This window comes from Anomalospiza imberbis, chromosome 13 (genome assembly GCF_031753505.1).
Source record: "Anomalospiza imberbis isolate Cuckoo-Finch-1a 21T00152 chromosome 13, ASM3175350v1, whole genome shotgun sequence".
Taxonomy (NCBI): Eukaryota; Metazoa; Chordata; class Aves; order Passeriformes; family Viduidae; genus Anomalospiza; species Anomalospiza imberbis.
The window spans coordinates 2,658,833-2,685,198 of NC_089693.1; the positions used below are offsets into that span (position 1 = coordinate 2,658,833).

The following is a 26,366-nucleotide window of genomic DNA, read 5'->3' on the forward strand; positions in this document are numbered from 1 at the left end:
TGCCCACCATGCCTAGGGCATGAATCCCCCTGCATTAGTCAACCTCCAGATACTTAGATCTTTCCCAGGGCTTGTCACACAGCCATGGGAGAACCAGGCAGGTTCTGAGTCAGGAGATCTGAAATTTCCTGAGAGCTTTTCCTACAATGGGTGGAGAAAACGGAGTAAAATCCTCTGATCACACCTTTGCAGGCTCAGGGTGACACCATCTATGCAGCTCTACAGCTGGGTGTAGGTGCAAAGGACACTTGAAGACCAGCCACTCCAGAGACACGACCCTGGATCACAGAGGAGATGGTAAATTTCCTCCCAGAGGTGGATGCTGGAAGTGTGGAGAAGCTTGATTCCAGAATGAGGGCTGGAGCCAGGTACCAAAAGGATGTTTTTCTAGTTGTCACAGCACTGCCAGAATACAGCAGCATGACCAGAAATACCCAGATTTTTTTTTCACCCTGAGTACAGGGAGGAGACACATTCTCAGTTTCTGGCTAGAAACCCTCACCCACAAAAGCTGAGTAGGGAACCTCATCATGACAGTTTCCAAAATGGTCCTACAGGACAAAACAGTCCCAAAGCTGTGCCTGCCGTCCCCTTGTGGGTACATCTCTTCGTCAGACTGTGCTGACAGTTGTCCCGTTGGAGCCCCCTGATGCCACCCCAGCATTTGCAGCACCATCCTTGATGTTCTCTGAGGCTGAGATGTGTTTGTGTCTCTTTTGCCTGGTGAGGGCTGTTTCAATACCCCTGAGACACAATTGCACATCCTCCCGAAAGGAAGGGGTGTACAGTCCATAAATGATAGGGTCTGTGCAGGTGTGCAGCAGGCCAAAGAGGAAAAAGCTGTGGTTGACATACTCCGGCATCTTCTGGATCATGGCTGGCTGGAACCAGTACCACAAGCCCAGGAGATAGTAAGGGGTCCAGCAGATGATGAAGGTGGCAACAATCACTATGGTCATCTTGAGAGTCTTCATGCGTGCCTTGGAGATGTGGTCATTTTGATTTCTTGTCAAACCTGCCAAGGAGAGTCAAAAAGTTGAAGATAGGGGAAAACCAAGACAACATAACCATCCATGACTCTGCTTCTGCAGAGAGGGAAGACCATCTCATAATCTGGTCCATGTCCCACAGGAAGCAGAAGACAGCAAGGACTGGGGTCAATAAGTTTGTGCAAAACTTCTTAGCTTTCAAAGGATGTTGTGACACACCCAACAACAATTCCAGGATGGAGAAGCTCAGTCATGGAAGACATTAAAGGACTGGGATTTACTTACCTTTATTGACCTTTAGCTGCTTACTGATCTCCCAAAGGATCCGGATGTAGCAGACAATCATGACACTCAGGGGGGTGATGTAGAGGGTGGTGAAGGTGAACATGTTGTAGACAGTTTCCTCCCAGTGTGCTCGGAAGCTCCCATGAGTAACACACTGGGTGAAATTCCCTCCTGGGATTGTGTTCAGGTGGAAGAGGAAAAGCTGAAAGGGAGAACCAAATAATAATTCAGAGAGGATTTGGAATAGAGCACCACATCCTGGGGATGCTGCTGGCTGTGCATGGAGAGCACCTCCCTGCTGGTGTCAGAATGGGAGATGGGCTCTGGGCACCTAACTCATGCCTTATTCTGGTGCTCACGGAGTCCATGGATTGGGATGGACTTGTTGGGGATTTTGGGATGGAGAAGCCCTTTTCCAAAACCACCCCTGCTAGGCAAACTCCATGGGGAGGACACTGAACTTTACCTGGGGCAATGCCAGGAGCACACTGCCAGCCCAGGCAGCACGGAGCAGCATCCCATTGCGGTGGTGAGCACGGGAGAAGGGATGGAGGATGGCTGCGTGCCGGTCCAGGCTGATGACCACCAGTACCAGAGCAGCCGCGTACATAGCAAAGAGCTTGAGGAAGTTGAGGATCTTGCAGGAGATGTCCCCTCCGTACCACTGCACCGTCACGTTCCACGCCGCATCCAGGGGCATCACCATCACTGTCACCAGCAGGTCAGCCAGCGCCAGGCTGAGGATCAGCGGCTGCACGTGGGATTTCCTCCTCTTCCTCAGCAGGCTGCCCAGCACCGCCGCATTGCTGCCCGCTGCCAGCAGGAAGAAGATGGCTGTGATGATCACACGGACCTTCGCTGCTTGGGTGAACCGGGGCTCCACCCAGTACTGGGGGTACGCAGAGGCCGAGACATTGGTGTCCTCCCACGTGGTGGGGCAGTGGGGAGATGCAGGGAGCTGCTCCTCACTCATCCCCTGCTGAAACACAAGCAGCAAAGTGAACCCTTTCTTAGGGGCTGTGTAGAATGCTGCAGCTTCAACACATGGACAAGTGGGGAGATGGTGGGATCTGCACTGGAGGTACCAGCCACAGTTTGTCCCATTCTGTCTTGTCCCATCCTGTCCCTTCCTGTCCCCTCTGTGTTGCCCATTTTGCAAAGTCACCGTGTCCCCCCACCACAGTGACCCAGCCTGGCTGCCCTCTCTGGCTCACCCCGGCTGCAGCTACAGTGACTGTTCACACAGACATATATTTTTAGCTCTTTGTGAGGTGGCCGAGCAGCTGGGAAATCAGGAGTGGTGGCCAGGACCATGGAACCAGTCACTGTCTGCCAGCATCCTGCTGGGAATGGGTCATACCAGAGCTGGCTGAGCCTGTGCTGGGGCAGCTGTGCTCGGTTCAAGGACTTGTCCTTCCAAAGAGGGTCTGTAGGCAGGGCTCAGCTTTTTAGAAACCCCACAGTCCTTCCAATTAGTGTGTTAAACCTTAATGATCCACCTCCATCTCCAGTGCCAGATCCAGATCTGGAGTCATGGGCAGGAGCAGCTGGGGGTGAAGGAGGCAGGAGAAGGGGCATCCCACACTATCCAGAGTCTTAGAGTGGCTCCTGGGAGAGGATCACAGTGACATTTAGGAGCCTGGACCTTCCCAGGACCCAAGCAGCACCAGCACAACACCTCTGTCCCTTTCCCTTCTGGAAGCAAAGCAGGAGGAGTAGGGTAAGGTAGAACCCTCCCTAAACCGGGGGTGGCTGGGGAGTGATGAGCAGTGTGGTTGTCCCCCACGCTTGATTTCATTGCCCTTTTTACCTGAGCAGAACTCACAGGGGACACACACTTCCAACTCCTGCGGCCACGAGCTGTTTACAGTCCCAGCTGCAGGTACAGCACATCTCCTACTGTTTCAAGCACCTTCCTGTTTGTTGATTCCAAAATAAAGCATTCCTTACCCTTGTACAAATAACAGGAACAGCAGAGATTAAATCTGTCTCCCCAGTTCTGCAGGAAGGAGATGCCAACACCCTGGCAGCAATGCGCCCTCCTCCAGCCCCACCACCGCCACCCTGAGACCCCTTCCCCTTGCTTCCTTCACCCCTCCCTCCCCAAAGACCAACTGAACAAACAGCAGCAAAAAGAAAGAACAGCTAAAAAGTACCAAGTTGCTTGTCTGGAAGAAACGAGAAATCCGTGTGCAGGTCAGGATTTATCCCAGCTGATGGGAACATACCTGGCATACGCATACCCTGATGCTGAGAGAAGATGCTCCGTGCCTTTCCCACGGGTCCCTCACCGCTGCGGTGCTGAGTCAGGATGCTCCAACGTTTCCTTGCATCAGATCCCTGCAACAAACCTTGAAGCAGTAAAATTTCCCCTTGCCAGCAGGCAAGCCAGGAGCGACGCTGCTGTTAGCACAGGCATATGCAGGCATCTGGAGATGGGAATGCTGCTGCAAACACCCCCTGCACCGGCAAACCAGGAGAGGGGCACACTGAGGTGGGCAGCCATGGGCAGCCTGGCTCAGGCAGCCACCATCACCCCTGCCCTTGTTAGCTTAATGAGCTGCCCACTTAATGAGCAGGCAGCGGGGATGATGACAAAGCCGCCGTAATGCAAGAAACAACCAAAATTGAAAACGTTGTGGCCAAATGTGGCTCCATCAGGGATAAGTGCCAACACTCCCTGTACTGGTTTGCTATAAATACAGGAAAATGAGTTAATTATCCTGGGAGTTAGTGATGAACGTCCCGTTGCTCAGACAACCGAGAGACTCGCAGACACGCGCACACATGCACCTCAGAGATGCTCCTGGACCACACAGGTCCATGGAAGCATCACAGGTACATGCCTGGACTGGAAATGCTGCAAGGAAGGAATTAAGAAGGAGAAACGTGGTTCATTTTGCCATTTTAATGGATACACTTTTTATCCTGCAGTCTATCAGTTCCCATCTTGTTCTTTCTGTATTTCTTGCAGCATAACACAGTGAGAGGGAAGGACCTTGGGAGGGACAAAGAGCTCAAAAGAGCTTAAAAAATATGAAGTGCAATGCGAGGACAGGGAGGGAAACTGAGGACATCCTGATCTTCTGGCCAGCAAAGGAGCTGTGGGGGTGAAAGAGGGACAGCCCCAAGCCCTGCTTGGGCCAGCACTGGCAAACACACTCCCAGGGGCTTCGCTGGGACTTTAATGACATGCAGATAGACCTTCACATTTTCCAGGCTATTAAATTAAAGAGTATGTGGTATACAGGTCCCTGCAGATCCTGGGCTGGCAGTGGTGGCTCTGCATTGTTCCTCAAGAGGAGGAGATTCCCTTTCTGGAATAAGTTTTCCATTATTAAAACTACTCCCACTTATTTCAGGAGGAAATGCCTGAGCTCTGAATGTGGTTGCACCATCTCTGAGGCTGCTGTGCTGGCAGGAGTGCTCCTGGGCACAAGCAGAAAAGATATTTTCCCCTTTTCCAATTTGACTCTTAAACCTTTGTGGGTTTAAGAGTCAACTTGTGCGGCATAGGGACCAGCTCCTGAAACCCAGGAGATGCCACAGGCACTGGACCACATTTGCCCTGGAATCCCCTAAACTCTCCATCACTTCTGCATGGAGCTGCCAAAAGGGATCAGGATGGAAACTCCTTGCTCAGAGCCACAGAGGGCAAGTCTTGCATCTGAAGTAATTTCCATACAGGTGGAAAGAGGAAAGCAGACCCTGCTGGCACTGCCAGCGAGCACCAGCCAGCCCTGCCACATGGGATGGGACTGTCCCCATCACCTCCTTACCTGACAGGGGCATCACCCACCAGTGCCTTGGAAAAGAGCCTGGCCCATGGGGGACAAATAGCACAAAATCTGCATAGAAGTTGGGTGGAAGCCTGTTTGTTCCAGCAGCCACCTCCTCCTGACATTAGGTTCCTGCTTAAAGCTGAGATTAATTCGGCCCCACACACTCATCCTTATTTTCCCTTTCATTTAGCCCTTTGCACCTGCACAAAAGCAATTAAGTAGCAAGTAAGGAATGTATTCCCTGTTTGTCCTTCATCCTGGCTGATGGCCTTTTTGTCTAGAAATGTCCTCTCCATCCCTGGCTGTATGATGCAAGAGAGGGACAGGATTTTTCTCGGGAACTGTAAGCCTTGCTCATGCCACAACAAAGCCTTTAGTCCCTGTTTGGAGAGGATTTTTTTAGCATACCATCACACAGAAATGTCCTGGGCATGCATTAGCAATAAGTCTTATTTTAAGGGTGGGGTCCCTTATTGAAATGACTGCTTTTCTCCAGCGTTTGCACAGTAACCCCCTTGTGTTTTCTCTCTTTTTTTCTTTCGCTCATCTCCTCAAAGGTCAGTTTGGATGTTGTCTGCATGGCAGCCTTCAGCCGAATCTCTGAACACTGGTTTAACGATCAGAGGATTTTGGTGTCCAGGATTAGGAAACAGTGCTGGCAGGGAGGGCTTGTTTCCATACGTCCCAGCTTGGCTCTTCCCGAAATCTCCTCCTCTTGGGATGCTGCCCCAGTACGTCCCCAGAGCTGCAGTCCAGTGCTGGGTCATGAGGGGACAGAGCATCCCCCAGCGTCCCCAAATAGGACTGATCTCCCCAAATCCATATGGATCATCCTGGATACTGGAGAAAACAGAAATCAGGAACCACACTGGGTAATACAGTCCCAGTGACAATTTCTGCACAAGCAGACCTTGAATAAAAATGCAAGTGCTGTGTTTTTCCATCAGACACCCTGTATATACTGGGATCTATCTCATCAAGGGAGAGCAGTGTGAGATATAATTCCCATTAACCTATAGCAAACACAGGGCAGGGAACCTGCTGCTGTTTATCCTGATAAATCACTGCTGGGGGCTTGGCTTCCCAAAGAGAAAAACTTGTATTTTCCTCTCTGAGAGAAACTCCAGCTGCTGGTTGTTGTGCGGGGTAAGGATGGGTGATTCTTCTGTTGGACTCATCACCCGCACTCTCCCCTAGACAGGTGCTTCTGCCAGGCTGGGTGCCCAAAAATTTCCCTTTATTCAGAAAAACCTCATGATTTCAGAGTGTTTTTAATGCTGATTCTTTTTTCCCCCCTGCAATTCTTCTCCTCCTTCTCCAAACTTTGAATTGTCTTAGGAGCAGCTCATCCAAGGAAATTTTTGTCTCATACTGGACTCGAAACAGAAAGTCTAGTCAGGGACATCTGACATGCAATGTTTTTGTGAGTAAATACCAGCGTCCATGAAGTCATTTCCCGGGGTTAGAAATGAGCTCACCTCTGGAACAGCTTCTCTTCTTACCCAAAGTTCACAAGTCAAGCAATTGGGAAGCTCCCAGTTTTCAGCCTTTTCATTAAATAACAGCATCATAAAAATTAGCATGGTGCCACTGTGCTGTAAGTTACAAACAAGCCTGAAACAGGGCATCACCCAAAATTTCCCAAAATCTCTGCAGCAAAAGATAGAGACACAAAACCCAGTGATCACTGGGGATAAACCAGCATCTAATTCTGCCTGCTCAGCCGGCCCTGGCTGCTCTGTTGAACCTGCCAAGGAGGGATGGTAATTGCTGCCCCTCCTGGGGATAATCTGGCTCACCCCATCCCCCTCCTAAAAACCTGTGTTTAAAGCAGAGGCAGGGATCTGTCCTGCCTTCCGGGCTCAATTACTGGGTAAACTGTGCCTTTAGACCATTTCTTGGTGAGACAATGCTCTGTTTCTGATTCAGCTTTGTATATCAAAACCTCACTGATAAAAACCCTTCTCGGGGGGATCACACCATGGGACAGAGGTACCGGGAAAAACATGCTCAAACCTGCTGCAATTCCCACATTTCAATACCCCAGGCTGGTGCTCCTGATGCTGCTGAGCTCAGCTGTCCAGAGCACCATGCCCAGTGATTCTCCAAATTTACATCTTCTCATGCAGAGCAGCAGCTCTCAGGGTCTTTCCTCCATCTTTCACCAGGACATGTCAACCTGAGTAACATCCCCCTCCTCATCTCTAAACTGGAAAAGAGAGAGGATGGAATAGACCAAATCCCGAGGTCAAGCTCCAAGAAACATGGTGAGATCTGGTGCTGAGCCCTTTCTGCTCACCACCAAGTGATAAAACCTGATGTTGTGTGTGCATCACTGCCCCACTCAGCTGTGCTTCCCCACAGCAGCTTTGCTTTCCTGCCCAGGCTGGAATTTATTTGGGGGAGAAATTATTTGGGAACTTTCACCTGGTACCCCAGTCCCCAGTAAAGCAAGAAAATCACCACAGGGTCAGTGGAGGCGCCATGGGTCCCCTTCAGCTTCAGCACACACTGACCCAGTCAGGGCTCTCACTGCCCTAACGGGGTATTTTTTTGAGCTGGAAGAAATTATGAAATGACAATGTTTTCGTTGTGACTAACCATGGAAGTGAACAATTTTGCCCTTGTTTTTGGACAGGGTTTAGTTGCTCTCCTTGCCTTTGCCTTCTGTGCCCTCTTTTATCCTCTGCTTTTTTTATTCCCTGTGGGACCTGTCCATCGTGTTGCTCCAAATATCCTCCTCCCTCCAAGCTCTCAAATAGGATTGTGTGTCCCAAGGCCATATTTTGGTGCTCCCTTTGGATGCTCCTTCTCAAACATTGGCCAAATTCAAGGGCTGCTCTCCTTTGTTGCACTGGGGGAGAGGTGAGATGTGGGGAAAGCTGACATCCCCGTGGGACCCTTGTCAGTTGCACAGTGCTCGCAGGAGCAAAAAGCAGTGAACACCTCCCCTGACTCCTCTTTCCCGTGAGTTTCAGATCTCCAAGCAGTTTTCAAAGCTTAAAGGTACTCCTGGGTGAACTTTATGCAGGCACATGATCCTTCTCTATGCTTTTAGGAAAGGATCAATGTCTTGTGGGGACAGATATCATCAATGCTGAATTTGATGAGCCAGAGGGATATAATTTCTCTCCACAACCCTGCTTTTACCCTCCCGCAAGAAATCTGCTCTGAGCCAAGCTATGGGGCTGCAGGAATCCAGTGACTATCCCTTAGGATGAGCATCAGTGCTGACATCTCCCCCCATCCAGATGTGGCTTCCCAGGGAGGTGTTTATGGAAGCCAACATCCAAGTTGCTCCTGCTGTTTCTCTGCAGAAGTGCTCACCTCCCACGCTGCCTTTGCAATCTGCTCCCAGCAGTTTTTGTCTCAGATGGGACAAGATGCTCACACTAGGAGCTGCCAGGCCTTCCTTCAGCAGCTCTTGGCCCCACCAAACCCTCTGGTGTGCTCCTGGCAAACACACACTTACCCTCCAGTGAAAGCTGATCTGGCCACCTATTCCAGGGGGAATCCCAGCAGTGCTGGAATTAGCTCAGCGGAGACCGGCTTTTCCAAGCATGTCCTTGGCATAGTGCATGAGGTCATGAGATATTTTGCATCTCCGGTCGCCCCCATGACCACAGGCACTCCAGGAAGGGGAGGCATTTCCATGCTCTCTTTTGCCAGTGGGGATGCTGGCAAACCCTTTCGGAGCTGAAACCTGGGGGTGGATCAACCCCGATTACCCCAGCCCAGGCACGGCTCCACATTGCTCAGTGCAAAAATTAACCCGACGGAAATTCCCACATGGTTCAACGAGGAGTGCCCACTACCCCCATGGCTCCATCTCTTTCTGTCCATTCCATGTAGAGGCTTGTCTGAACACTAAAAAACACTTTATAACTCAGAGCTTCACTTTCACTGCCATCACTGTTACCTCTGGTCTGACTTACACGGCCTACACCTCTCCAATGTGCTGCCAGTGCAATCCCTGAAAAATAGGTCAAAGACAAACTGGAAGAACCAAGCCTGCCCCTGCATACTCATAGATCAGGCAGGATTTTGCTGGTTTTTAGGAAAAACTGGCTGATGTTTTGCTGGTGTAAATCACTGCAAACCTGCCCACTTCAACATGGTTTATAGCAAGAATATGGAAGGCACAAATGAGACCAGGGATCGCCATCCCATGTGTGGGAGGCTGCTCCCCATGCTAGCATGGGTGCACAGCCTGGAGTGCATCCCAGCCCAAAGCCAATACCCATAAACAGGAGCAATAAATCAATGATTTCTTCAGAAGCAATTAATTACCCAAATCAACATGGACTTTGACACAGGATGGTCTTTGTCCATCCAACCCTGTCCAGAGCTAAAGCAAACAGCCGGTGGACTGTGGGTTGGAGCTCTGCTCCTGCCCTTCCTTTGCAGTGTAAATGTCCCCATTGAGGTGCTGTCCTGCCTTGGACCTGGCCACATTCCCATCACGCCTGTTCTCATCCTGCAACCGCTTTTGCATCATTGATCAGAGGTTGTGCAATAGCTCAGCCCCTGCCACATCTGTGGGCAGGATGTTCCCCACAACAAGGTGCTGTCCTGCAAGTGTCCCTGAGCAGTTAATGCTCCAGGGAGAGGCTGGGCTAGCCATGATTCATGGAGGGCTTGAAAATAACGGCCTTCTCTTTCTCGAATAAAGTTTCTAAATGAGTCAGTATTCTTATCTTAATTTCCCCAGCTCAGACACTTAATTAAAAAGGGATTCGCTATTGAGGCACTTCTGGTGCTCTCGCAGCATCATGGTTTCTGTCTCTCCAAGCTCTGACAGGAAGGAGAGATGGCAGATATGGACATGGCACCTAGAAGGGAAATACCAGTGGGACCCTTCTGCAGTCCAGGACATCCCAGTGACCAGTGAATCCCTCCCCAGGGTACGTGGGTCTATGTGTGTGCAGCAGGGTGGAAGGTGACAGTCCCTGGGCTCTCCAATAGCAAACATGCCCTGCAAAAGCACTAGCAAAAGCCCTTTTCCTTTACAGATGGAATAATGGAACAGAGGGCACCCTCTTTTACATGTCAAGAGTCAGTTGTATTGTGCTGGTGCCAGCAGACATTTGGGGGCTTACCCTGTGGAACAGACCCCACAACCAGCACAGACACTTACTGTCTCCTCATTCCTGGCTCTTTCACCACTGCAGAAAAAGCCTTCCTGATCTCCAGAGCTAAAATCAGTCTTTTCCTGGATCCTGGCTCTCCTGGTGTCCCCACTGTGTGCTGCCTTTTGTATTTGTTCCATAAATGATGTTTATAGAGCTGACTACTGAGCCCCAGAAGCTTTAGCTCCCAAGCAAATCCTTCCAGAGGGGAAAAAGGTCCACTCACTCCTTTTCTCCCAGTCATAGCCTGTAAATCCTCATCCACACAATGAAAACAAATTCCAGTAATTCATTTTTTTGGCTCTTTTCCAAAGATTTTAGGCAGCTGGAGTGCAATTTTGTGCTGATGAAGCGGTGGAGGAGGGGCTTAAGTGAAACAATATTGCGGTGGCTGCGAGGTTTGCTAGTGTTTCAGAGCTCAGAGGGAACCTCAGGGACCTGCTACATCTCCAAGTTCTCCTGCAAACCATGGAAATCGCCACTCCGGCTCCTGGGATAGCAAAACAGGATTTAAAAAACAACATTAGCCACCCCTGGAGCACGGCTGGAGAAGTGCCGGGAGCCAAGTGCTTAATGAAATCCCAGCTCCCAACTCTCCCTTCTAAACCATGCAAACTTCCCCAAAGTGTTTGGGATGGAACAAAGTCATCAATCAGTTATTTTAACTCCCATCTCCGTAAACAGAAGCAAGCCCAGAAACATACAGCAGGGGAAAATAACCGTCAGCTCCCTTTGGCAGAGTGGAGAGGGCGCAGGGAGGGAGGACGAGGGCAGCCGGCAGGGAATTAGGCATGGCCTTTGCCCAAAAGGGGATTCGTGGGCCCCAAAGAGCATTTTGCAGACCCCACAGCCTGTAAATTCCACATGCAGCCCTGAGAGCAGCCCCTCCAACCCTGCTATCCTCCTGGCATGGTGCAGCTGGCTTTTGGAGATGGCCACTCAGCCATGCTGTACTAGAAATGGTGGGAGGCATGAAGAAGCAGGACGAGCATTAGCAGCCAGCTTTCCCCTGGATTTATTAGATGAACATCAGAAAAGTTACAGATACAACCACAAAGAAGTGTGGGGAGGGAGATACTGGCACCATCTCCTGTCACACTCCTCTGACACTGCCCCAGCCTCAGCACTGGTCAGAGGGAGCATTAAGCATGGCAGCATTCACATAAATACCTTATGGCTTTGTAATTACACATCAGTGATGAAACCATGGAAAAAAACTATGAGATTTGGGTAGGCTCTCCAGCGTTAATCCAGAAGGGGAATGAGTCCAAGAGGCTGTGGATCTGCTGCTTTCTGATGGGAAGGAGCAGCCTTCGGCAGCTGAAGCCACTGGTTATGAGCAGAAAGACAGGAGCAGTTTGGTCTGGGATGCATCCTTGTCACTGGCCACAGGTACTACAGCCCTGAAGAATACACCAGGCATGGGGCAGCCCCTGACCTGTCCTCTCCACCCCATGGGTTGGGGCATTGTTTACCTCCAGGCAGATGGAAAGGCTCTCCCAGAGCCGGTGGTGCTCAGCAGTGGGAACATCTGGGGCTCTTGTTATGCTGTTCCCTCCAAAGTCAGCCACATGTCAGAGCTGCAGCAAGGGATGGTCGAGCCAAGAGAGACTGTGCAATTGAACTGTTCTAGAGACTTGGGGTTTGCATGAACTCACATGTCCCAAACCTGCTCCTAAAGCCACACATATGTCTCCAGAGCTTGTCTTGAAGGAGACATGCTAGAGAGAAAACAGCCATGCTGAAGAGGCTGCAAAATCCCTGCAGAAATGTGGATTTCGCACCTGCACTGGGTTAGAACTATCATCCCATTTCCATAATGTAAGGAATAACATTTTATTCCTTTTGTAGAACAGCACATTTCCTTACCCAGCAGTGCAACCCATAGAAATTGATGCCAGGATGTGGGCAAGCAGCCGGTGGGACTGGAGATGTCTTGCCAAGGCATTGGTGCTGTGCTGTCAGTCATGGTGGGAGGTAGGTTCCATCTGGGGAAGATGCATTCCTTGCTCTGCCTCAGCACCTTTCCCACATCTCATCCTCATCACAGAGGGGAAACAGAGATGATCTCCATGTTTATATCAGAGGTCTGGAGCTTCCAGCTCACTGGGCACTCCTTGCCCACCAGATAAATATTCTACCATTTTTGGCACATCTCAGGTGTTTTTTCCTTTTCCCGTGTAAACATCAACAGGAGCTGGCGTAGGTCACCGCTGATTATTTTTTATGTGACATCTTGACCTGTGTTCCTCCTGCACCACCCCCTCTGACAGCAGGGCTGACAAGGATTACTAGGAGGTGGCTTAGGACACCACTGACCCCCACTGGCTGCCCCAACACCCATCCCCTTCTTTTGGGGGTTGCTCCTACAGCACATGCTTTCACACCACATTCCTGCAGCAACCGTCTGCAAAGTCCAGTGGCTCCAGAGCTGCATGCATGGGTGGCAGTCACTTGCACAGAACCACATGTTTTGTCAACACCCAAGAGCCCTATGTCAACAGACCACTTGCCACAAGTTACATGAGAAAAATATGGCTGCAGAGGGAGGGAAAGCCTGGAAGGCTGAAGCCAGACTGGGGCAAGTAGGAGACTCTGGTGAGGGTCATTGCTAGGTCTCCCCACGGCTCGAGATGCAGTCACATTTATTTACAAGGATGGTCCTGCCTCTGCAGCTATATGCTACCCCGGGTGTTCAAACCAATCCCACTGGCTTTGTCCCACATCCTCACAGCATCCTCACTTGACCCCTGCCAGAACACAGGGCCAGAGGTGGGCAGGCAGTGCAGGGAACGGTGCCCAGCTGAGCCCACACCTGAAAAATGGGGCAAATCCACGTGCACTGCTGGGTGGGCACGTTTGTCCCAAACCGGGTAAAGCCAAAAAAGCATCCCCAAAACTCATTGCCTGTTCACTCTATCTCCACCTTCAACACTCAGCAGCATCTATTCCAGATCCAGACCCCGGCTGAACCCCTAACAGTGACGATGCTGTGCTGGGATGCGGTGCCCACACCAGGACGTGGTACCCACACCGTACCCTGTCCTGCCACCAGCAGCAGCCGCCACGCCGTGGCATCGCCACAGGTTTCTGTTTACCATCACCTTATTAAGGGATTATTCAGGCTGCGGTTTCCTTGCGCGTCCGATCTGTTTGTGCTCGCGGCCGGTGGCTCGCTGCCATCCCCTAAGCTACACGCCGGGCTATATAAGCGACCTCGCCGCCTCGGCGGCGGGAGGCTCGCACACAGCCCGGCTCCGCTCGGCGCAGGGGAGGTTTCGGTAAGCTGCAGCTCTCTCTTCTTCCCTACCGGCTGCAAATCCCTGAACACGCAGCTGACAAGCCCTCGTCTCGCCCGCAGATCTCAGCTCGGCTGGCGGCTCCGTGGCGGGAAGACGGGACTCTCCTTAAGTGGGGTTTTTATGGCTTTTTAGGTAAGAGGAAAAAAACCCAACCCAGTCCTGTTGTTTTCCCACCTGTGGCAGATAGTGGTTGTAGAATTCTGTTGTGTTAAGGCGGCGTAATTAAGAGCGGCTGTGAGTGAAGGTGAAGTGGAAATTAATTAATGGGCAGATGACGGCAAAGAGGCTGGAAAACATCGATGGGGATGCGGTTCCCTGTGTCCCGCTCCTCCGTTCCTCGTCCCAGCTAATAGGGCTTGGGGAAGGGTTATGGGACAGCAGGAGCTGGGGTCTGAGGGGCTTTGCTCACGTGGGGCTGTTTCATCTCCCGCGGCTCTATCCCGCGCTGGCTCGCACAGCCCCCTGCCAGACAGGGGACACAGGCAGCTCCAAACCTTCCCTGCTGCCAAGATCCGGCTGCTTGAACCCCCCTTTCCTAGCATCGCGTGTCTGGGTACAGAGGGATGTATCCCAATCCCAAATCCAGTGCTGAACAAGTTGCGGTCAGCTCCAAAAATAGTCACCAAGTGGGAAACAGGATTAGTTTTTTCCTGGTTATTGTCTGGCTGCGAGTTCACAACCCCACTATAAGCCCACAAAACACCACTCATGTGTTGCTTGTTATTTTTGCTTGACTGGGATTTGCTGAGCCATAATCAAAGTATTTCCTAGTCCCACATTCCCTGGTCTCAGAGGGGATGGTTAGTACCACTTACAAATAACAAAGTGTTCTCGCTGTGACTGCTCTTTGTCAGCCCCATTTTATGGGTAAACTGAGGCACCAAATGGCTGGGGCAATATTCTCCCCTCCTCCCAGTTCATTAATTTTGGGTGCATAAAATAAAGCACCTGGAATTCCAGCTGGTGTTCACTAGGGATAACACCAACTCCACAAGTACTTTCAGAAATTAAATACCCAAATGCTTGACGCTCTAGGGCAAAGGGACTCAGTGAAAACAAAATCTGAAGTGGCTGAGCTAGTGAAGAGTGACACAAAGCCTCAGTCCCACATCCATGCCTATGGGAAAAGGAAAATACTGAGTTTCTTGCTACATTTGCAGGAAAGACTTGGCTTGTGCATGGGTTTTTCTGCTTTCAGAAGTGCTCAGGAGCCTTCTCTCTCCTCACACTCTGGAATGTAATGGGATAAGATGCTCACACTATGCCCAGTTTGCAGGCAGAGGGATGGTGGCAGGGGGCTGTCCCTGCTCCTGTGGGGAGCAGAGCTAGGTGCCGGGGGGCCTGCAGAGCTGCGTGGGCTGTGAGAGATCCCTGCAGAAGTATTTAAGCTGTTCCAAGGCATGTTAAGGAGATGCTGTTACAAAGCAGTGCTCTGCAGAATAGATTTGGGCTCAGATGTGATGGTGAGAAGCAGGGGGGATGCGAGCACAGATGTGGAGCCCCTGCTGCTCCCCACTGGGGGAGTAAATGAAGTGCTGCTAGGGATGGGTGAACAGGGGGTATAAAGGCCCCTGTGGCATGTTTTGGAGCGGTTCAGCCTGGGAGAAGCTCCCCGAAAGCAGCAGGACCTGGGTGAGCTTTAACATGGTTGGGCTTGTCTCTGCAGGACTGGGGAAGGCGTGGGACGGCTGCGGAAACTCTAGGAATCCCCTGGCCACCTCTGGAGACAGCGATGGTCACCACAAAAGGCTGGATCCTCCTCCTCCTCTGGGGAGCCACGTCTGTTTTAGGTGAAGGTTAAACGTTTCCATTCTGGTCACTGCGCTGTCCCCAGCCCATGCCAGTGCAGGCACGTCTGTTGGCAGCCGCTGAGCCAGCAGACGCAGCCCGACATCGATGCTGGGTGCTGGTCTGGGTCACTGCAGCGTTTGCCCGGCCAGACAACTTCCACACAAGGGCTGGCTCCCATCCAGCCCCCGGAGTTCAAGCAAAGCCTGTCTGCGAGTCAGTGAGCCTCTGGTTGACCAGGGATGAGCTCCCCAGCCCACTGGCCATGCTAGGACCATCCCTGCCTGCCGTCTCTGAGATCCCATAGTGTCCAGTCTGCACCCAGAGGAGCACAGGGGCAGAGCTGGGCACAGGGGAGAGCTGGTGCTGGGGCTCAGCTCCCCAGTTTATATGGGACTGTTCCCAGCAAGCAGCCCAGGAACCAGCCACGGCCATCAGCTCCCCTCAGCCATACAGATGGCCAGCAAGCTCAGAAACCAGCTCTTGTCCCATAGAAACAACCAACATTATCCACCTTGGATTAATTTTAGCTTGCGCGTGGACAGGAAGGACATATTTTATCTCTCCAGCTATAGAAAGATGAGTTGATCTGAGCTGCTCCAACACAGAAAGTACAAAAAAGTTTTTCTTGGGTGATAAAGTAAATAGAAAAATTTTATCCTACCTGAGCTGCAGTGATGCTGTGGGACATATCCGTTATGTCCTTCTCTTGGCATCTCCTGCACTGCATCCTACAGAAGCTCTAACCAGACAAAGTCCAATGGGAAAGCTGTAATATTGAGCCTAAGGATGCCCAATTCCTTGAATCTAATTTATTCTTTCCTTTACTGACCCTTAGGACAAAGGATTCTGAAACCAGCCCTCAGCAGGGTCCAGATAGGACAGAGAACCTTCAGCCCGCTGGTAATGCTCAGCTTGGAGAGTAAGTTAATTCCCACCTTGGGTGGATTTTTCTCACTGGACAATTTTCCCAACAATTTACAACTAACCAGTATTATTTGAGTAGAAGAGGACATTTAGGGTTAGAATCATTCTATGATTCTATGATTTAGGCAATGGAATAAATGTTAATCATCCACGACCTCTTGTAGGGTTTTGGCTATCACTGACACATGCTGTTGGCTCCTCTCCTGGAAAAGGGAAGGTCAACGTGTGACCACAGCCCCAGCTCCTGCGGGAGGCACGCGCGGGCTGGGAGGGTGAGAAGAGCCCAGGGATGGGCCAGCACATGCTCTGACCTGCCTTTACCCTGCCCACCCTGTCCCCACACCCTGGGCGGTTTGTGACACCATTCCTTCACAATTAAAGCCTGGGGGGAATTAATTAACCTGCAGAGATCTGCTCATTAATCCCTGGGAGATGCCCCGACTTCTCATCTTTATGGTCCAGGGCTCAGAATTGAAATTCCAGCAGGCACTGAAAGGGCTGGCCACGCTGAAGGATTTGGGGATTTTCCCAGCCTTTTGCCCAGCTCCCAGCAGCTCTCTTAGCCACTGGGAAGAATCAAGGCACTGAGAGGTCCCCTCCACTTGCTCAGGGGTATTTTGTTGAAAACCACCGGTAAAATAGTTTTCCCTTGAAAGTGGATGGCACAAGGCAGTGACACTGGGGCTGGCTCCCTGGCTGGCAAACCCTGCCTGAATCACCCCTCTGCCCACAGGTACGAGGAGCAGCTCTCGCCGGGGAGACCCAACCTTCACCTACGTCAGACGCAGTACGTTCCTGCTGGCCAGTGCCACGGGGCAGCCCTGTCCTTTCCCATGTCCCCACCAATTCTTGATCCCTCAGCTTCTCCCTCATCCTCCACATTCTGCTTTTTCTGCTGTCAAAATGCTACCTAGAGCCATATAGTGCCATTTTCTTCCACAGAATTCCCCCGCTCTACAATCACCAGCCCTGCAGATTAAAGCAGCTGATTCCAAACAAGTTTAGAATCTTGCTGAGATCCCGCTTTAATCTGTTGCACATTCAGTTTTCGCTTGGGGCAAGCACAAATAGGCATTTATCCATAGGATGTGACCTCGTCCCCAAGCCCACCTCCTCCTGCATGCCTCAAATTGCTAAATAATAAGTCATGGATCCCGCTGCTTGGGATGCTGAACTAGAGATGCTGACACAGATTAAAACCCTGCCCCTTTAAGACAAATGCTCGCTCCAAGCCAGACATGATGCTCCCATATCTGCTCTCATCTAAAGGGTCTTTTCAACCCACCTGCTTTTATAAGCCAGGATTGTTTTCAACCACCTATTCACAATTTGAACAGTCCAGCCCTGTGCCTGTCTGCCTTTCTAGGAAACAAATCAACCCGCTCTATTACAAATTGAGTGGAAGAATAGGTATGGGAGATGACATAGCACATGTCTCCAAGAAACTTCATTTTTAGAAACTTTAGTCACTAGTGCATCCTCATAAACACTATTAGAACACTCATTTTTAAAAAAACCCAAACCACAGACTTGGAATGGATCTCATCCATTCAAAGTAGCTTAAATTAATAACATCTAGTAGCCCGCTTAAAGAAATTCCTTTAAAAATATAATCTCATATTAAACTCCCAATGTGTTTTGCAAATTTTCTGTTTTACCAATCAGCTGGCTCCTGACATGTTCAGCCTGGTTGGTAGCATCTTAAGCTTCTGGTTTGCACTCAGTAAAAATGGTGCTCACAACAGGACACACGCTGCCCCTAGAGAAAACATATATTGAAATTTGGTTAAAAACATTCAACATGATCATACCAACAAATTTACCCTTTTTTTGGTAACATTTTACCTTTTATTTAAACTATTTAACCACATTTGAAACAGACAAGTGCTGCCCTCAAACAACATTTAAATGAGAATGTGTGTTTGATTTCCTTAAGCCAAAGTTATTCAACACTAAGCATGAGCTGCCTGCACTTTGCTCCCCCTGGGTTTATCCTTAATCATCCTGAATTTGGCAGCCTGCGGGGAATTAAGTCAGAAGCCTTCAGACGCCTTCTCATGCTTTAATTCCCAGGTCCCTGACCATGCTTTGAGTTTGTTTAATCCATGTGGTATGTAATATCCAAATGTATAGTCTGAACTCTGTAGAAGCTGCTAAAACCCAACTGCCCGTTTTTGGGCAGCTGTATGTGTAATGTGAATCTCAGTAACACATCACTGATGCTATTCAAGGTCCACTGGTGCAAGATTCAAAAAGGTTTTTGTCTCCATGGTCGAAATGGAGCGAGTGCTCAGCAAAGTGTGGCCAAACCGGGGTGCAGAAGCGTACCAGATCCTGCCTAGCTGAGCGCCTCTGGGGCGTGCACTGTAATGAAGCAACTGAGGAAGGGCGGCTCTGCATTGGACATGTTTGCTCAGGTGCTCCTATAAACTCACTTATGGGCAGGGGAGGATGTTGTGGTCTCACCATTGCCCAGGTGTTGAACTCCCTTTGCTGTCATTTTACCGTCTTTCTCTCCTTTGACAGAATTTAGTGATTCCCGAGCAGGGCTGGAGGTTACAAAGAGCAGAGGAGGGCGAGTTTATAGCCAAACAGAAAGATAACAGGGATTCACAGTATCTTGGGGATATAGAAAAAAAATCTCATTAATCTTGTTGTAACAGCAGCACTCAAGGTGGAGTCAGTGACTGCAGACAGCTGCCTCCATAAAACCTCCAGGAAAGAGATGATTTGGGAATATCAAATTGCCATATTCCCTGCTGAAGGGGCTTGTAAATAATTATATTACTCTTATAATCCCCTTTCACCCAAATAATTCTGAAAACATTCTGAAAATATGTTCTGTGCAGAAAAGTTGTTTCAGGTTTTCCCTGATTTCTTACGTTTATTTTCATCTTTGAAATATCAGATAGCTCCTCTACAGTGATGCTCTGTGATTGTACAAGGAATGACCTGAGCCTTGAGAAAAGACAGATTATTATTTAGGATTAAGCACTATAGGTAAATGAGAACAGAATAGTATTTGTGAGCCCAAACGTTAAACCCACTGGGTAATGCTCACTTGGCAATTACCCCACATCCTGCCCAAGCCAGGATACCATTGAATAAGGGGAGACAGCTTTTGGGACAGACCAAAATCACAAATTCTGGGCATGCACTGGTAACAGAAACCTAGAAAGTTTATGACATTGAATTTGTAATTTTGCCAGGGTTGAGCTAAGAGCTCACATGCTGATCTGGATTCAAATTCCCCTGAAATTCAGCCCTTTGGGGAAGGTAAATAACAGTTCCTAGCTGTAATTATATCCACGTGGCTGCTTTCTACTAATTGTCAGGTTCAAAATGACATCGCCCTGCCTTTCTAATGCACAGCTGTGGGTAATCAGGAAAAATATGTTTTGGATACAATTTACTCCTTATGCAGTATTTGCCTTATTGCATCTAAATGAAAAGCAGATGCAAGAACATGCTGTGAGTGTTGTAGGGACTTGAGGCTATTTTTTGACCTGTCTGCTTCTCCTCCAGCATGCAACATCACCTGTCCCATGGGCCATGTCAATGCCGACTGTGACACTTGCATGTGTGAGGATGCCACCCTGCATGGGAAGGTGTCTCTTGAGGATGGGTCACCTGCTGCCGATGCCCGGGTCTACCTGCAAGCCAAGAAACTCAAGCTGTTGACAATGGCTGATAACAGAGGCATGTTTAGGATCCCAGGGGTTTGTCCTGATGGGAAAAACACCCTTAAAATAAAGAAAGCCAAATATGCAACAGCGACTGTCACCGTGCCTGAGAGCAACCAGAGAAACCTGGCAATCCAAGTGCAGCTGCACCGATCAGGTAGCCCCAGAGAGGCGGGGTGCAAGAAGCTTTATGCAGACATCAGAAACAAACTGTGGTTTTATGAGAGGAAAAGTAATGAGATGGCCTTTTCCTTCTCCTGCAGGCAAACCCTATGTTTTCAGGAGCCCTGAGGACAAAGCCAGGAGAGTGGGACAGAGTGTGTCACTCTGCTGCGACGCCCGAGGGAGCCCAGCTCCTGACCGCTACCTCTGGTAAGGAGCTTGAATTTGATCTGCCAGAAGTCTTAGCTGTCCCATGGATGCCAGTTTTATCTCCTTATAATCTCCATAAATGGGGGGTTTAGTTATAAAGCAGTTAAATGTGCTGAGAACTGATGGCTGCAAGCGATGGCTTCCTCAAGATGGCACAGCAATGTCATCTGCTTAGGGATTCACTGGAAAATTACACAAAGAGTTCAAAAACCTCATCAGACACAACTGGCAGCTCTGTCTGCCTGCAAGCTGTCCAGCAACCATATCACAGTACTTCCAGTAGGGGAAAAATGTTTAGGTGATGCCATTTAGCCAAACTAAAACCTGAGGGAAACTGAGGCAGGAAATCTGGCAAAATCCACATAATAGGATGCAGGATTAGGCCATTGCTGTGCTCCAGTCAGATGGTCAGTGTCTGTCCCTTAACTGTTCCTGGCAGGTACCACAATGGCTCACTGCTGGATCCCTCCTTGTACAAATATAAAAACAACCTGATTCTGAAGAACCTAAAGAGAGAACAGTCAGGAGAGTATTTCTGCAAGGCCAGCAGTGCCGGGGGGTCGGCAAAGTCCCAAGTTGCCAAGCTGGCTGTCATAGGTAAGAGAAAATGTGCCCGATGTTCTCCAAGCAACTGGGGAGGTGTTGGTGTGCAGGAACCAGAAACTGTTATACATCTGGTAAAGGAAAGTCACAGGAAAAATTCTTGAGGTTTATGTTATTCATCTGTTTGCAGACAAGCTTTAGTGAGCTGGTTATGAACCAGATGCTCCCTACAAACGAGAGCTCTGGATCGCAGGTGGCCTATCAACCTCAACCTGCTGGCGTCAGGAGATTTCTCACTGTACTTGCTGCCTGACATGGGAGTATTTCTACTTGTTTAGGTTTGTTTTTAAAGTCTTGGGACATATTCTAGTCTTGCCATAGTCAAAAAGCCAGGCAGCAGCAGAGCATCTAGCTGAGGGTGGGCTGGATGACCATAGTGGATAAGCAGGAGCAGGGAGGATCCTGCAAACAGCTCTTAAGCAGGGTCCTAAAGCTAAAGCTGAGCTACTTGCTTCACTGAAATAAGCAAACCAGCTCAGCACTCCTGCAAAAACCTCACTGCTTTTAGAAGCAATGTTTAGCTCGGAGGATTCAGACAACATAGCAATAACTGTACAATTATTTCATGCTGCTCATTAAGAAATCTATTCAACAGGCAGACAAGAGGCAGCCTGTGACTCCCAACCCCAAAGCCACCTCATCCGACTTCCTCACGATTGCTTCCAAAAAGCAACAAACTCCTTCTATTACGACGTGGGCAAGTGCCCAGCAAAGACCTGTGTGGGGAAGCTGGATAAGGGACTTCGGTGTAAGGACAATGTCTCCTACTGCTGTGGGGTATCCAAGATGGAAACCAGGGACATCTCCTGCGATGGCTACACGCTCCCCACTAAAGTCATCATCGAATGTGGCTGCAAAATATGCACTGAGACTAAAATAATGGTTCGAGGCAGAGCCACAGCAGCAGATAATGGTGAGCCACTGAGGTTTGGCCACATCTACATGGGGAACAAGAGAGTGAGCATGACTGGCTACAAGGGAACCTTCTCCATCCACGTCCCAGCAGATATGGAGAGACTGGTTCTAACTTTCGTGGACCGGCTGCAGAAGTTTGTGAACACAACAAAAGTTCTGCCCTTCAAGGAAAACGGAGGTGCTGTATTTCATGAGATCAAGCTACTAAGAAAGAAAGCCCCTGTTACACTGGAATCAACCGAAACCAACGTGATTTCTTTGGGGGAAATGGAAGAAGATGATCCAATTGCTGAATTAGAAATTCCTCCCAATGCATTTTATAGGAAAAATGGAGAGGTCTACAGTGGCAAAGTGAAAGCCAGTGTGACATTTCTGGACCCAAGAAACATCTCCACAGCCCCTGTGACACAAAGTGACCTAAACTTTGTAGATGAGGAAGGAGACGTATTTCCGCTCCGCACGTACGGCATGTTTTCTGTGGACTTCACGGATGAACAGGGCACAGAGTCCCTCAATGCAGAAAAGGTGAAGGTTCATTTGGATGCTGCTCAGGTCAAGATGCCAGAGCATGTGCAAGAGATGAAGCTTTGGTCCCTGAATCCAGAGACAGGGTTATGGGAGGAAGAAGGGGACTTTAACCTCGAGAAAAGCACACGACGCAAAAGGGAGGAGAGAACCTTTTTGGTCGGGAACATGGAGATCAAAGAGAGGCGTCTTTTTAACCTGGATGTCCCTGAGAGCAGACGGTGCTACGTCAAAGTCCGAGCCTACAGAAGCGAGCGATTTCTGCAAAGTGAGCAGATCCAAGGGGTTGTGATTTCTATTATAAACATGGAGCCAGAACCAGGGTTCTCCTCCAACCCCAGAGCATGGGGCCGTTTTGACAGCGTAGTCACTGGTCCCAATGGTGCCTGTGTGCCCGCCTTCTGTGATGAACAAAACCCTGAAGCCTACGGAGCTTATATCTTGGCAAGCATGGGGGGTGAAGAGCTCGAAGCTGTGCCCTCTGCTCCCAAACTCAACCCTGCTGCTATTGGGGTCCCACAGCCATACCTCAACAAGCTTAACTACAGGAGAACAGACCACGAGGACTCCAACATCAAGAAAACAGCATTCAGCATTAACATGGCCAAGCCAAGCCCTAATTCCCCAGAAGAGAACAATGGCCCTATTTATGCCTATGAAAACCTCAGTGAATGCGAGGAAGCTCCATACAGTGCTGCTCACTTCAGGTTTTACAGGATAGAAGGAGACCGGTATGACTACAACACTGTTCCCTTCAGTGAAGATGACCTCATGAGCTGGACCGATGACTACCTAGCATGGTGGCCCAAGCCCATGGAATTTAGAGCCTGCTACATTAAAGTAAAAATAAATGGACCCCAAGAAGTGAATGTAAGATCTCGTAACATGGGTGGGACACACCCACGCACCATCGGCAAGCTCTATGGCATCAGGGATGTGCGCAGCATCCGTGACCCCCAGCAGCGGGACGTGTCGGCAGCCTGCCTGGAGTTCAAGTGCAGCGGAATGCTCTTCGACCAGGACCGCGTGGACCGCACGCTCGTCAAAGTGATCCCACAAGGCAACTGCCGTCGAGTGAGCGTCAACAGCATGCTCCACGAATACCTGGTGAACCACCTCCCCATGGCCACCAACAACGACACCAGCGAGTACACAATGCTGGCACCTCTTGACCCACTGGGACACAACTACGGCATCTACACAGTCACTGATCAAGACCCAAGGATCGCCAAGGAAATTGCCCTGGGTAGGTGTTTCGATGGCACATCTGATGGCACATCCAGAATCATGAAGAGCGATGTCGGCGTTGGGTTGACTTTCACCTGTTCAGAGAGGAGCACAACAGAGCAAAGCATCTTCCAGTCTCAAAGGAACTTGGGCCAGCAGTCTCCCAGGGACTCAGGCCGGCAGTCTCTGAGGGACTCGGGCCGGCAGTCTCCGAGGGACTCGGGTCAGCAGTCTCCGAGGGACTCGGGCTGGCAGTCTCCGAGGGACTCAGGTCAGCAGTCTCCGAGGGACTCGGGCTGGCAGTCTCCAAGGGACTCGGGCCAGCAGTCCATCCTGGTTCTGCCAGGAGAAAGCCCTGCGTACCGGAGGCCGCCAGCAAGCCGCCGTAACAACCAAGCCAGGATCCCAATGACAGGTCAACGTCCCACCTACTAGAGCTGTATAGGAGCATTGGTAAAGTCACTCACGCTCAATTAAATATAATTTGAAAGTAACATCAACCTGCTAAATAACGTAACTGAAAGCTGGTATGTGTCATTATTTATGAGACATAATTAAGGTGCCATTTTTTTCCCCCCGCCAGAAAGAAAAGACGTAAGGCGAGAACTGGGGGCCAGCAGAGGTAGTGAGTTTGTGTCTTATTAAATGCATCCATAAAAATCTTCTTTCTGCCTGACATTAAACAGCTTCACATGATAGCCTAAAGGGAAGACTAAACACATGATTCAATTAAGTGATGTACATAAAACATTCTTCTGTTCTGCATCTGCAGACTTTGCCAGCCCAAGTACCTGTACAGTAGTTGGTAACATGAAAAGGAATAAACTGATTTCCTCATACTGAATTCAACTGCAAGGTTTCGTACTTGAAATGTAAGTATTTTATTTATTTCTAGCTTGTTTTAGAATTACTGTATTCAAGCTAAACTACTGGCAGCTGCATTTCTAAGAACTCATGTGCTCGATAGCACAGAGAAGCCATGTGGATTTGTAGGCTCCACGTAGATACAGCTAAAGTTTTCTCTTGCTTCTTGCATTATTTGACAAGAAAATCTATGCTCTATGATAGGGTAGGTTAATAAAAAAGGTAATTTTGTAACTTTGACAATGTGTGTCACTTTTGTGTTTGAAATGCCCAAGTAAATAAACCACATGTAGAGCTGAGCAAAGAATAACCTGCAGGATTTCATCCTTCTGTTCACAAACAGGTCACAACTTTATCAGTGAGACTGATCCTGGATATGGGTGAGGGGTTTTGTGGATGCCTAGTTCTCCGGCAGCTCCAGGGTTTGGCTGTGGCATGCTGCAGTCAGGGAATCTCTCCCCAGCTTGATATGTGGAGAGTCAGCAATGGTTCTGGGAGAATCAGAGCAGCAGGATGAATTAAGGAGCAGCACAAAATGGAGGGAAAAGAGGGCTGGGAATTTGTGTTTTAAGGGTGATCAGAAACCAGGCAATGTAGAGCAGTGCTGGGTGGAGACAGGGAGAAGATGGGCTTCCCTCCACACTCAGCAGCAGTGAGCATAAGGAGCTGGCAAGAAGCTGCTCTTAGCTAAAGGTATAGTTGGCCACAGAAGGGGTCAGTGATCCCTCTCCAAGTGACCTATTAAATTGTCCTTTCAACCCCCCACCCTTCCTAGAGTGAAATCAAGGACCTCACAGCACAGAAGACATCTCGTGTTTACAGGCAAACACTGACAATAAACTTTTGGGGTACAGACAAACCAGCAAGTCTCTGACACCAAAACTCTCACCAAGAGAACATAAAAAGGTGGGCAGTGCAATTGGTTGCAAACTGGAATTCAATCCTCTCCTGGATATGAAGCCAGTTCTAGGCCTATGCTGCCATACCCACTGCCCATCAAGGGCATAGGGAATCTTTCAAGTGTTTAACAAAGCTTGTTCTCAGGCCTGACAAAGGGCAGGCTGAATTATGCCTTAACAGGTAAAAAACCCCTTAATAATCCACTTTTTAATGCAAATTGACAGTTATCAAAGAAAAGCAGAAAAGGAAGAGCTGTGGAATACTCTGGCACATCCTCTTCATACCAATGAATTTAGACTCAGTGTGTTTTCTTTTGTGTCTAGTCTGCTGCAAGGGCTTGGCAGGAGCTGGAGCCAAGGCGGCCAGTGGGGAGCATTAGCTTGGACCTTCCCACAGAGCTCTTGGCTTATGCAGAGAAATGTCTCTTCCCTCTGCTCCCCTCCTCCTCTGCAGACAGACAGCCAAATCCCAAACTTAGTTTCATCACTTTGAGAGTGAAGTAACGCAAATGACTTCTACAGACTAACCCAGGAGATAAATGGATGAAAGCAGGCTCAGGATCTGATCCCTGTGCTACATGTGGGCTTGCCAGTCAAACACAGCAGACTACAGGGCTCTTCCTTCTGGGGAGAAATGTGTGTTTAACAGCCCTGAAATAGTCACAGCCCTACAGCCTGGAACAGCGAGAAGCTCTCCAAGTTTCCCCGAACTGTCCCCCTCTGCAGCTTAGCACTGACTTGGAGGAACAAACTAATCTGTGCACTCACTGAGTCCCTGAGCTCTCCCAGGAGGCTTCTGGCAGACTGTGTTGGACGCAGAGCAAGACAGAGGTTTCAAACACGGGTGCTTAAGCACTACCAACAGAAAACAACCATGACATAACCACCACTCAGCACTAACACTTCACCATTACTGGTGAGCCACCATCCCAAATACATTAAGAAAAGTTTATATAGGAGCAAAGCTACAGCAGGGTCCTGGCATCTGCTACTCACACAAATTTTATGCTACAGTTCAATGTCAGTTCTGACTCCTCCAGCTTGTGTTTATGGTCGGTGTATGGCAGTGTCCTTTC

General features: G+C 49.5%; 2 protein-coding genes and 1 long non-coding RNA gene across 6 annotated transcripts; 1 reads left to right on the forward strand and 2 right to left on the reverse strand.

Annotated features, from left to right (window-relative positions):
* Window positions 1-41: 41 nt before the first annotated feature.
* Window positions 42-6,716, reverse strand: LOC137481700 (gonadotropin-releasing hormone II receptor-like). Of its 3 annotated transcripts, XM_068203568.1 has the most exons (5): window positions 5,054-6,716; window positions 3,503-3,614; window positions 1,741-2,253; window positions 1,275-1,476; window positions 42-1,015 (listed from the first exon to the last, which is right to left on the reverse strand). In XM_068203568.1, exons 3-5 carry the CDS (start codon window positions 2,245-2,247, stop codon window positions 612-614), a joined length of 1,113 nt encoding a protein of 370 aa, XP_068059669.1. In that variant the 5' UTR covers window positions 2,248-2,253; window positions 3,503-3,614; window positions 5,054-6,716; the 3' UTR covers window positions 42-611. The 3 variants fall into 3 exon arrangements, with proteins under 3 accessions (XP_068059669.1, XP_068059668.1, XP_068059667.1); XM_068203567.1 differs by having other exon boundaries at window positions 1,741-2,250; window positions 3,503-6,716; XM_068203566.1 differs by having other exon boundaries at window positions 3,503-6,716.
* A 6,724-nt stretch (window positions 6,717-13,440) lies between these two features.
* Window positions 13,441-24,634, forward strand: CILP (cartilage intermediate layer protein). 2 transcript variants are annotated; one of them, XM_068203556.1, is made up of 10 exons: window positions 13,441-13,619; window positions 15,154-15,277; window positions 16,114-16,197; window positions 16,936-16,989; window positions 18,434-18,619; window positions 19,728-20,042; window positions 20,149-20,257; window positions 20,697-20,854; window positions 21,456-23,750; window positions 23,799-24,634. In XM_068203556.1, the coding sequence occupies exons 2-10, from the start codon at window positions 15,220-15,222 to the stop codon at window positions 23,960-23,962; spliced, it is 3,423 nt and encodes a 1,140-aa protein (XP_068059657.1). In that variant the 5' UTR covers window positions 13,441-13,619; window positions 15,154-15,219; the 3' UTR covers window positions 23,963-24,634. The 2 variants fall into 2 exon arrangements, with proteins under 2 accessions (XP_068059657.1, XP_068059656.1); XM_068203555.1 differs by having other exon boundaries at window positions 13,442-13,619; window positions 21,456-24,634.
* Window positions 14,021-18,440, reverse strand: LOC137481706 (uncharacterized). Its single transcript, XR_011003612.1, has 3 exons — window positions 17,861-18,440; window positions 15,116-15,268; window positions 14,021-14,604 (listed from the first exon to the last, which is right to left on the reverse strand). It is a non-coding gene; the product is annotated as an uncharacterized lncRNA (long non-coding RNA).
* Window positions 24,635-26,366: the final 1,732 nt, after the last annotated feature.

Excerpts from the sequence above, each read along its gene's own strand:
- LOC137481700 (XM_068203568.1), bottom strand. The coding sequence starts at position 2,247 with ATGAGTGAGGAGCAGCTCCCTGCATCTCCCCACTGCCCCACCACGTGG. Across the intron at positions 1,477-1,740 it reads TGCTCCTGGCATTGCCCCAG|CTTTTCCTCTTCCACCTGAA; the intron begins GTAAAGTTCAGT and ends TCTCCCTTTCAG. Across the intron at positions 1,016-1,274 it reads GCAGCTAAAGGTCAATAAAG|GTTTGACAAGAAATCAAAAT; the intron begins GTAAGTAAATCC and ends TCTCCTTGGCAG.
- CILP (XM_068203555.1), top strand. The coding sequence starts at position 15,220 with ATGGTCACCACAAAAGGCTGGATCCTCCTCCTCCTCTGGGGAGCCACG. Across the intron at positions 20,043-20,148 it reads AGTGCAGCTGCACCGATCAG|GCAAACCCTATGTTTTCAGG; the intron begins GTAGCCCCAGAG and ends CTTCTCCTGCAG. Across the intron at positions 20,855-21,455 it reads TGCCAAGCTGGCTGTCATAG|GCAGACAAGAGGCAGCCTGT; the intron begins GTAAGAGAAAAT and ends TCTATTCAACAG.